This window comes from Zerene cesonia, chromosome 27, assembly GCF_012273895.1.
Source record: "Zerene cesonia ecotype Mississippi chromosome 27, Zerene_cesonia_1.1, whole genome shotgun sequence".
In the NCBI taxonomy this organism is placed as follows: Eukaryota; Metazoa; Arthropoda; class Insecta; order Lepidoptera; family Pieridae; genus Zerene; species Zerene cesonia.
The window spans coordinates 3,754,814-3,766,883 of record NC_052128.1 but is presented as its reverse complement, the minus strand read 5'-3'; the positions used below and the strand labels follow the sequence as shown (position 1 = coordinate 3,766,883).

The 12,070-nt window shown below is 32.0% G+C and overlaps 1 protein-coding gene across 1 annotated transcript; it reads left to right on the top strand.

Annotated features, from left to right (window-relative positions):
• The first annotated feature begins 879 nt into the window (after positions 1-879).
• LOC119837434 (CAPA peptides) lies at positions 880-9,598 on the top strand. The gene is made up of 5 exons (XM_038363011.1): positions 880-894; positions 3,610-3,676; positions 8,177-8,284; positions 8,752-8,952; positions 9,301-9,598. Exons 2-5 carry the CDS (start codon positions 3,613-3,615, stop codon positions 9,387-9,389), a joined length of 462 nt encoding a protein of 153 aa, XP_038218939.1. The 5' UTR covers positions 880-894; positions 3,610-3,612; the 3' UTR covers positions 9,390-9,598.
• The last annotated feature ends 2,472 nt before the right edge of the window (positions 9,599-12,070 follow it).

The window sequence follows — 12,070 nt, the reverse complement described above, 5'->3', positions numbered from 1 at the left end:
TGAGAATCTTAACTCCTCTACCTTAAAATAATGCAACATAAAATATACAACAACTAAATATCTACATGTAATAAAACATAAAAAGGAATAAAAGCAACTCTTTATTTCAATAAAACAACACAAAATATAAAATACAACGCATATATGCAAATGAGCAATGACGTAGAACAAAATATGACATTTGTACAGCTAATAACGCCGTTGATACAAGTAAATCCGCACTGAAAATAGTAAGAATCCCGCGGTCGTGAAAATGAATTACCTCAAACACCGCGGACGTGATGCCCGGACCCGAGGGACAGGGGTTCTCAAAGTGGAGCACAATCACCCCTCAAGTTAGAATCTTTGGCATAATGCTAAACATATTCATGGCGAACATGAAGATGTTTATTGTAACTTAGTGGATGTTTTTTTAAAGATTGTAAATAAATTGAACTCAATATAATATATTGCGTATCTTGGACATATATCTTATTTAAAGGAAATTTAAGATTGGCTTTTGCAAGCGAGAAAAAATCAAGCTTAAAAACTTTTTTATTCATATATACTTTTACGAGTTGGGTACTTTTATGAAAAGGTTTTTTTTATACTTTTAAGTTTATGTATACTTTTTCACTTTCATTTTTGTACAAGTTGACGGGATATAAATAACCTACAACAACTTTTTTCACATAAGTTCATATTTATATATATTACCTTCTTATTGCTTCATCTATTCCAAACTAACACATCAACATTAGAGACTTACAACCCCACAATCAATTTCTCGCATAGACTTCGGGGGTAATTTGCATCTCCACAGTTTGGGAGACGCAGTCGCGCGGGCGAAGCGTCCTATATAAGTGTGTTTCAGGATCAAACACAGCATTCAGTGGCAACAGGTGGCATACAACGGTAAGTTGAATGTGACTTGTGCATATAGTTAGGAAATTAATAGAATGAGATTTTAATATTTCATTTGTACACGTGTTTGTATAATTAGGTATAATAGTTGTGTTGTTATTAATTATATGATTTAAAGAAAATTTGAATTTGAATTTAACAAGAAAATTTGTATCAGTTACGAAAACTAGCGTTATCTAAAAGACTGTTTTTCTATTTGTTTATAATGCATCGACAGGGATAACTTTCTTACCTATTTTAAATTATTTTTATTATATTAAATTGCAGTATATGAAACCATAATTATTAACAACGAAGGGATTATGTTAATATTAAAAAATAATACCCAAAGTTATCATTTAAGCTGAGGCTAATATTTGAGTGAGTAACGGCTGACAAAAAATGGCTGATGGTGGTTTCTGAAAACAAGTGTTTCAGCAGCAAATTATAATAATAATTATATGTACGTATATATAAAAACATCATTACATAGATAGTTATATAGGTATTTCACTCCATTCAACTGCATTAAATACAGAATACAAGTTTGCATTGGTGGTAAATTAAGGTAAGATTTTTCCAAACGAACTATGCGACAGACAAGACATTAATTTAAATTCTATCCTGTTAGTTCCTTAGATACCTACAACAACATAGCTTGAAACAAAATCTATTTTTGCTGTGATAAAACTGATAAAATTCTTTAAAAAAATTGATACTGTGTTTATTCTTTCCGGAGTTTTGATACAACTGTGAGATATAATTACATACAGTTCCTAAGTTAGTAGATTTATAATTACTGTTAAACTAGCCAAACGCAAAATATAAATTGACTACGTGAGAGTTTGAAAGAGTGTGAAGTTTTGGGAATAAAACGCATAGTACTACATTAATCAAAATAGTAAAATGTCACTATCGATTTTATCAGCACGTGGCTTTTCTTCCAATATAACCTTATAAATAAATAACACCTTTTATTGAAGGTGTTTACTTTAAAATATTCTCAACACCAAATGCCATTGGTATTTTACCAAGGATCCCTGATGAATAGCTGATGGACGAAATACGAGTAAAAAGTATTTTCCTCAGATGATACGTAATATTATTGAAGTACCTTTTAGGACTACTTTTACGGAGTAGTCGTAATATAATAATATATTGAAATAGTAATATAATTTGACAGTTCTACAATTGCATGAAGGTAATTGTTGAACAAATCTCTAACTCCCAACCTAATAAAATTACCAAGTGATCTAGTTTCTATCCATTAGCTATCCCGAAATGTAAATTACAATTTATTAGATATCTTAAGTGATCCTAATTTTATTAGACATTATTGAATAGTTAAATTCGTCGAACTGGACAGTGTTGCCAGTGGAAAATTTTAGGGTTGCCGATAACGTACTTTAAAACTATCATAATAATTTGCTTATTATTATTGTCTTATTTTAATGTCGTAGTTAGAAAACATTGCAGTGGTATATGTTATTAAAAACAATTAAAAGTTTCGTTAATCTATTGTCGTTTATACTTTTTCTGTTTGGAAATACAATATAGAAGAGGAACTCCATACTCCTAATCTATAAAGCGCTTATAATAGAATCAATCGCAAATTATAACACGGCGTATCCTAACTCAGGTATTTTCTCAACAGGCGGCTACAATGAAAGAATTATGGAAAAAAATGATATTTTATTGGAATTACTTTTTTTTTAATTCGTGCAGTCTCGTTCATCATCATCATCAGCCCATATATGTTCCCACTGCTGGAATACAGGCCTCCTAGGAGGGTTCAGGCCATAATCCACCACGTTTACCAAGTGCGGGTTGGCAGATGTCATATGTCGTCGAACTTTTGATTCTTGGACATGCCGGTTTCCTCACGATGTTTTCCTTCACCGTTTTAAGCAGTGGTGATATTATCTACATGCGCAGATAATTTGAAAAATCAATTTATTTCCTGCACGCTCGCCCGGTCTCGAACCTCGACTTATCGATTTTGAAGTCCGAGGTTCTCTCCACTGAGCCGCCACTGCAGTTTCGTTCATGTTTGATTAATTTCTTTAAGCTATTAAAATTCAATTCGTAAGGACATAGTATCGTCCATTTTATCTTGTAGTGGCAACCCTAGCGCTTGTTAATTTTGCGATCTCCCCGCGGCGAAAGATTACCATTTCGACGTCGCTCTAAGTAATTCATAACGCAAATAAAGCCGACTAGCCACATTTCATTATGTTTCTTTGCTTGTCTCATTCACTATTCCTTTCAAAACGTAGTGTTTGAAGCTGCACGGAGCACAATGCATGTTTTAACATAAAGAAATATGATTTTTTACCAACTGGTCAACGGCGTAGTTTCCTAGAGTGTATAATTCACTATCTATTTAAACTAGTAATATACAAAAGCTGAAGTTGTTCGTTTGTTCACTTGAACGCATTATTCTGAGGAACTACTAACGATACGAATGAAATTTGGTGCTGAGATAGTTAGTTGCATACGATTTAGAAGTTATCGGAATCCCACGAGACGTTAAACCCTAAGCGGGGAAAACATCGGGACTGCCTATGTTTTCCTTTGACTACTTACACGGTCAAAGCCGCGGGCGGAGACCTAGTCTACCACCATAAAAATTGATAGTCTCTCATGCATGAGTACTACATGGAAAAATCAATCTTTAGTAATAGTAGTTACATATTAATGTCTATAATCTTAATATTTCTTGTCCAGAAAATGCAGGCCGCAGCTCGAATCACCCTCTCAGTGTTCCTGCTTGTAACTGTCGTGAGTGCAGCTCGTAAGTAAATTCCTTTACATTTTTATATTTTTGTAATCTAAAATTAATAATTATAATGTACATGTTCACTTTTTTATACATGTGTTATGATACTTATGTGTTATTATCGTAATTAATCGCTATATATATTACTCAGATATTAAATTAAATAACGATTAATTATGTGATCATCTTCAGATTTATTCCATCCGTCTTTCACGTTTAATATTTAACGGAAACCAAAATCACACACAAAAAACTCGAATTTAAGTGTTATAGGGAAGCGTTTGACTACAATCTCGCCTGCTCGTAAGCATAGATGTTATAGCTAAGATGGCGCTTCCCTTGTTCACTCTTTCTCTTCTCACCTGTTCACTCTTTGAAGACCCCCAGATTATTCTCGTCGGAGATGCATGGACCTCTAAAAACAGTCCTGTTACTTATGGGGTACTAAGTACCCTTATTGAGGGTAACGATCTGCTTTCGTAGTGCTTTAAAATCATGTATGTATGTGAAGTTGAACTGGATTTGTTTTTTATGGCAATTTCTATATATTACATGGTCTTCATGACCATAGTATATATAACCATAATTACCTAATCGTTTTTTTAATTAGTACTTTTTGTTTGTATTTAGTATTTTCTAATTAAAAATCTTTGCAGTAAGCTGTCCTAACAACATAAACTAATAGATTAACCTAAAAAAAACATAATGACAGAAATATGCGTAATAAATTAGGAAAAATTTCAAAGTGTGGGCGGGTATACGAAAATGATAATTTTTGGACAACAATAACACAGCTATCCTCAATAATATACCACGTAAGTTAATTAACTTCCAGGGATTAATCAGATTGAAGAAAAACAAACGTAAAAAGGTGTTCTAAGTAAGAATATTATTTTCGAGAAATATGTAATTTCATTTCAATAGAAGTACATTAATTGAAATAATATTATGCCATCAGAATATTGTATATTTTAATATAGCATATACGGAAAACATTCAGTCCAAGTACTAAGTACCTAGTTCACGACACGATTAATTCTTGAAATGCATAAAGATATATAGATATTGTTGAAAGTCATACCATATTATTAAATTAAGTTTTATCTACAATTTATATCACGATTGATATAGGTATGATTTACGTGTTATTTGTAATACAATACACGAGTAATATTTATAAATTATTGAGTAGTAAATGTCTATCACACGAGAAATTACTATGAAAGCACGTTCTCCATGTACACCATAAATAAATTAAACGCTTATTTTTGTTAATGCCTACAAAAAGATCGATAACTACAAGTATTAAAAACAGTACACGGTAATAAGATCTCAGAACATTGTAGCTTCCACGTGGGTTAAACTATTGATAATTAATCAACTAATATCAGCTGAGTGCATCCAACACCTAACAAAGTTATCTTCGTCCGCCGGAAATTATTTTATGGCTTCTCATATAGGTACCTTAGTCTGATAGTGTGTATGGAAGTTTAGATTGTTTCCCTTTAATTCATTTTCTATGAATTTTCCATATTTGCCTCTTTCTTTTCTTCATTTTAGTTTCTATAGGACTGGGTGCTTTTTACCTGCTTTCTTAGTATTATTATTAGTAGAAATCAGAATATTAGTAGGTGTATAAGAAAAAGGATAGATGGTGTATAGGTAAGTATTAAAATATTAATTTATTGGTATTTGCCCGTAGTCCCTGCTAAATTGATAAAATCCTTGAAAGCTACGATTCAACCTAATACATTGATATTCCTTTAACACCCATAAGTATCGACAGATGAATAACTTACACAGATAATATCGTATAAATGTGTAAAGTTCACAAAATTCGAAACACCTACGTCTTTGAAGCCCACCAATTGTCTCAAAAAGTTTATTCATTAAATAGTTTGAACCTTTGAATTACCTTTGTATTGAATGGGGTAAAGTAGGCTTTTAGAACGTAATTTGGAGGTTATAATGGTTTTTTATTAAGTTTTTGTATGTTCTTGAAGAGTCGAATGAGATGAGTATTACATAAATCATCTAGTTGAATATAATTATATTAATTATTTTATTTTCGTTGTTTTTTATCAACAAATAAAAGTTTCTTTGCAACGTCAATCATAATTGAATTTTTTCGCGAATTTTTAAATAAACCTTTATTGAATAAATCTTCGTTAATTTCATCATTTCTTTGTGTTACATTTTTACAATCGGTTTTCATTTCGAAGTATATATTAGCGATTGAGTCGCTATAAAAATAGAATGAGAATTGTTCCAATCAGATATCAAGATTAATAAATGTCAAGCCAGTTGCAAAAGATGCACTGGAAGCCCAGATAATCCTGAACCTAGATCCTAGTGGCAGTGTAGTATGTGCCAGAATAAACTAAGTCCAATTTGGATATTAAATTATTACATCTATACCATTTTATTTTCTATAACTATACAACATATTTAATCTATAACATTTCCTTAGCTATTGTCTGAATTTCTAGATGAAACTGTATAACATACCAGTCATTAATAAACCTTTAAATATAATCTATAATATACTTTAAATGGAATATAAATACACTTCGAGTGAAACAATCACAAATAAAACATAAAATATATATAGTGACGGAATGAAGAAATAATAAACAATAATTAAACACTTAGCCTGAAGGCTGTTTGTGGTAATTTCTCAGATCCTTATTTAATTTAAAACGAGCTGCGATATAAATAAGACGTAGTTGTAGCAATAAGGTTGGTAGAAACTAATATTTTAATATTTATAAGACATTCCTTACTTGGAATATAATTTATTTTGAATAATATGTTAAATACATTTACAATGAAATTGAAAATATTCATAGATATCATAATTACATTAAAGTAGCTGCGCCCCGCGGTTTCACTCGCGTAAGTCCGTATCCCGTAAGAATATCGGAATAAAAATTGCCTATATGTTATTCCAGTTGTCCAGCTGTCTACGTACCCAATTTCATTGCAATCAATTCTATAGTTTTTGCGTGACAGAGCAACAAACACATACACATCATTACAAACTTTCGCATTTATAAATATTAGTAGGATTTACATTTAAATTTCAACTTCGATATAAGTTTTGTAGACGTTTGTTTTATAGATGTAGAGTTAATAGAGTTATAAGCCCTTCTCGGGTTCAAAGTTCAGACGAAAGTTGTGTTTCATTAAAGGTTTTCAAATCAGTTGCATTACCAATAAAATCACTACATAATATAAAACAAAGTCGCTTTCTCTGTCCCTATGTATGCTTAAATCTTTAAAACTACGCAACGGATTTTGATAGGTTTTTTATTAATAGACAGATAGGTTCAAGAGGAAGTTTTTTATGTATAACATCTTTTAAACTACTCCAAATTTAACGCGTGCGAAGCCGCGGGCAAAAGCTAGTACTTTATAAAAGAGACAAAATTGACTATTATAGTAAAATATAGTATACATTAAATATGTTTTAAACAAACATTCAAGTATTTTCCATGGAGCTTCTGCTGTAATAATCCAGTTTTAAATATGAACAATGGAGTATAAGAAACAAGTTTTTAAAGAGCATTACGACCCCGGCAAGTTCCCAAATCGAGTTATAGAGTCCATCAGTGGATTCAAACAATGAGCAGGGGTGGGTTGTCTATTAGTATCAATGAAGAACTGACATTTTTGTCTGTTTCTATTGATTGAGAATTTACCTAGAAATAAGGTCTATTGAATTATTTAAAGTAATCTCAATAATTTTATTAGTGTACATTTCAGACTGAATTGTAATGAAGGGATAAATTATTTGGGACTTAATGTAAATTTCAATTGCTGAGAAATTGGTATTCACTTAATTTAATCAAATTTATTAACGTTTAATTGATATGAATGTTTTATCAAAAAGTATTAACCGGAGAACTCCCTCATGTAAGCTCGTTCTCTCTGCGATTTTTCAGCCCCTGTTAAATGTTCATCTAGTTATTGTTTTCATCCAGTTATTGTTTATTTGTTGAAAAATTGAATACACCGCAAGTAGTGACCTACCGACTAAACTTCATAGTGTTCTGTAGCATGTACTGCTGCAGTACAAACTCAAATATGTATTTATTCAATTAGACTTCTTATAGAATCACTTTTGAATCGTCATAACATAGCTTTAGCATTTACCACCGGAAAGCAGTTTCTACAGAGAAGAGCCGGCAGGAAACTCTGTAGGTGCTCAAAATATCCATTTTAACTTAATTTATACGTAATATGGAATTTGTAAGAATAAAACACAATAGCAATAAAATACATAGAGCACTTGACGTAATTTGTTGACAATTCAACATCTTTACAATTTTTTTGCCAATTCAAAGATAAGATAGTGGCAGTGTAACTTGGCAGGTCAGCGGTAGCCCTTCTCCAGGCCTAGGCAATGTGAGATCCGAATACGATACAAATTTAAATGTATTTATTTAATGTAGAAAGTCACATTACTAAATTGAATTATCAATGGTTTGTTAATTGTGTTTCTTTCATCTATAGACAGCGGTACCAAGTTGCGTCGCGATGGGGTCCTCAACCTGTACCCGTTTCCAAGGGTTGGCCGCTCCTCACATCAGACATGGCAGATACCTATAAATGATCTGTTAGGTCTGTTTGAGACTACGTATTCTTACTACTACAATTTCATATTCTTTGAAATTTTCATGATCTGAGTTGAAAGTTTAATTATAACTAAAGCTGTGTCGATTGCTCTAATTAGTAAATTTGAAAACTAAATCCTGCAATTTCATTGATGTTATATATCCTTACTTATGAATTAACTATAGATGCAAGTATAATACCACACTATAATACGTAAAAGCAGCCCAAATTAATTATCAATACAAAATAAAACTTTTAATAAATCATCTCTTCGAATATACAGCTTGTGTGCAAATGATAAACACAAGTTAAAAAGGACTAAACGCTTGCTTTACTTGTTGATACTAATAGCTTTTTAGGCACTGACCTTTCATACATTATTGGTTACATTAGAAGATTTCACATAATATATTCAAATTGGTGCAACCGGTTATAATTCTAAATAGATTCATTAATAAGAATATCCATTCCAGATCAAGATCTTGACAAACGACAACTATACGCGTTCCCTCGCGTCGGCCGTTCCTATCCCGTGCAAATATCTCCGAGACTGGAAGACCTCATTTTTGGAGCACGGAATCGCTTCGTCAAACGTAAGAGTGAAGGCACCAGCGACAGCACCGGGATGTGGTTTGGACCTCGGCTCGGACGAGGCTTTAGGAGTGAAGATGATGGTATAACATGGATGAATTAACACTTAACTCTAGTATAGTCATGATTTTAATACATCACCGAAATTTTGATTTATAAATCAGTAATATATAATATCTATGGTGTTAGTTTGAACTTACATTTTTTAGCTAAGCCCTTTCTTACATGTCTCTGCTTTGTTAGCCTTGACGCTTGTTGTCGATATAAGCAAGTATTTTTTACATGTCAGGCGACGACAGTGCGAAAAATAAAAAAGTCATAAACAAAATTTCCAATAGTTTCAATAAATTAAAGCAGTAGATTGAATGTTATTTGTATGTGTAAAAAATAAATAGAGTTACGATTAATAACAATGAATGAATGAATTTCAGATATAACAGCCCAAGAGGAACGCAGTGAGCCTGAAGAAACCGAGCCCGAGCAACCCGGTCGAGAGAAACGGCAGATTAAAGAAACGTAATTGTTATGATTGGATGTTTACTAGTTATTTCTTAGTTTAGTTAGGAAATTTGCTATTGATTGTTAACAGTGAAAATAGCGCTTATGTCTAGTCTGTTATGGTTCCAATTTCTCTTAACTAGGTGGCGTAAACAGAACTCATCGAATCAAATTCGAATTTTAAAAAGGGGCTCAATTTTTTTTTTCTAATTCTTTTTTTCTGTCTTTTAATATACGTTAAATAATTGTCAATTTGTATAACCGCCAATGTAGTTTACGTCGATCTAGAAGTAAGATTTATGTAATTTTCCTATGTATATTTGATAAGTATTTAAGTGTTAGTTTTGTAACGGAATTGTTTCTCTGGCTGGGTGGATTTTAATTTATTTTAAATCCAAGAAACGATTCTGCTACAATTTAATGTTTAAAATGTTTATAACGCACTATGTTATCGAAATAAAATTATGCAAATACACTTAATGAGTGTTTTATTTTGAATAGTCACTATATTTCATACATATTACTAGCTGACCCGGCAAACGCTGTTCTACCTTAATCCTATTATTTAATGGTATGAAAGTAAATGTTGGCCGATTTTAAGACTTACCCGATATGTACACAAAATTTCATGAAAATCTGTCCACGATTTTCGGAAGAGTGCGGTGACTAACATTCTGACACGAGAAATTTATATATGTATAGATATAGAGATAATGTGTAAAAAATTAAAAAAAAAAACATGAATCTGGATTGAAGTTGTGTTTTTGTCATTTAAATTTAAATACGTTTTATTATATCTAGTATCGATGTTGTCATTCATTCAAAATCTTATTTAGTGAGACTGGCCCTTTTTTTTATTGTGGGGAAATCTCGCATAGATACCCACATCGGATTCTTACCGACCAAAACCCCACTGTGTTCCGTCTATCCACTTGAGTGAAGGGGCCACGGGAGCTGGTTAAAATACGTCCGCGACCCCTTCGGCGGCTGCCCGTTGACGGGCCAGGCGCATAATTAGAGCGGCAAAGTAGGATCACCGCTCTACCCTCAGTAAGACTGGCCCTGCGCACTACCTAAAGGCCGTTTACAGACGTTTTTTTGTTTTTCATATCTATTGACGTGATTGTTTTTATTTTCGCTGGAAAGATGTCGTTTTTATCTTATTTTATAATCTGTGAAAGTAATCAATGATTCCTAAATTATAACTACTACAGTCGTTACATTTTCAGTTGTTTTAAATTTAAATAAATTTTATAAGAAAAAACTTATCCACTACCTTAGCTTGACTATCATTTCTTTGAATCGAAATAAGTCACGTATATTAAAGTTTATTAAAAGCGTAGTTAGGTATTAACTAAGCTTTTTCTTGGAGGCTAAACCTACAAATGAATTTCCCTGAACTTCACACTGCAACAGATAATTTTATTATAATGTAATGGGAGATATTTATAAATCTAATTTTATAATAAAAAAGAATACGTAATAGGTGGGAAGATGCGATAGCTTTAAACTTTCTTACTGGTACTTACTTATTTTGGCAAATTTTATGCAGTAAAACATCCTACTAATATTATAAATGCGAAAGTTTGTAAGGATGTGTGTGTGTTTGTTGCTCTTTCACGCAAAAACTGCTTAACAGATTGCAATGAAATATGGTACGTAGCCAGCTGGACAACTGAAATAGCATATAGGCAACTTTTATCCCGATATTCCTACAGGATATGGACGTACGCGGGTCTTATCGCGGGACGCAGCTAGTTATCTATAATAGTCAAAATAAATCTGTATTTTATATTAAAGAATAAAAAATAATTTCTTTTCATATTAAAGACGATTCTAAATATTACGATTTTTCAATCGGTAAATATATTTATACATGAACTCTCTGAGATAAGTTTCTAAAAACAAATCATATTTATTTATAAAAGGAGGTGTAAATTGCAGCATTTATAAGCAGGATAGTATTAAACAAAGTCGCTTTCTACCGTCTGTCTGTATGCTTAAATCTTTAATATTACACAAAAGGTTTTAATGTGTTTGCAACAGATAAAGGGCAGGGTTTATATTATATAACATTCACAACATGAATAATTTTTCTTAAGTTCACTTGTTCTGGTTAAACATATTTTTCTCTATAAAACCAGTTTTACTTCGATATCGGATAGTAGTAAGAATATTTACTTTTTTATGCAATTATAAATAAAAGAATCGAATCAAATTCGTCATTAAAAAAGGGTTCAAGTGTTTTTTTTAATCAGCATTAAATTATTGTCAATTTACAGAACCCACGGTGAAGGAAAACATCGTGAGGAAACTGGCATGTCCAAGAATCAAAAGTTCGACGACATGTGACATCTGCCAACCCGCACTTAGCCAGCGTGGTGGATTATGGCCTGAACCCTCATAGGAGGCCTGTGTCCCAGCAGTGGGAGCATATATATGGACTGATGCTGATGACAGTACCGCCAATGTCATATAAATAATTATCTAGTCATATTAGTAATTTTCCTACGTATATTTCAAAAGAATATAATTTATCATTATTGAAATCCGTAACACGTGACACAACATCAGCAACGATTCATAAAAAGGGTTGTAAGAAATATCAAACAGAACACTGGCACGGATAGTTAACTAAATCTTTTAACCCCAGTATATCCAGATTGCATAAAAAACAAACAATAGTATATCCTGATCAACAGT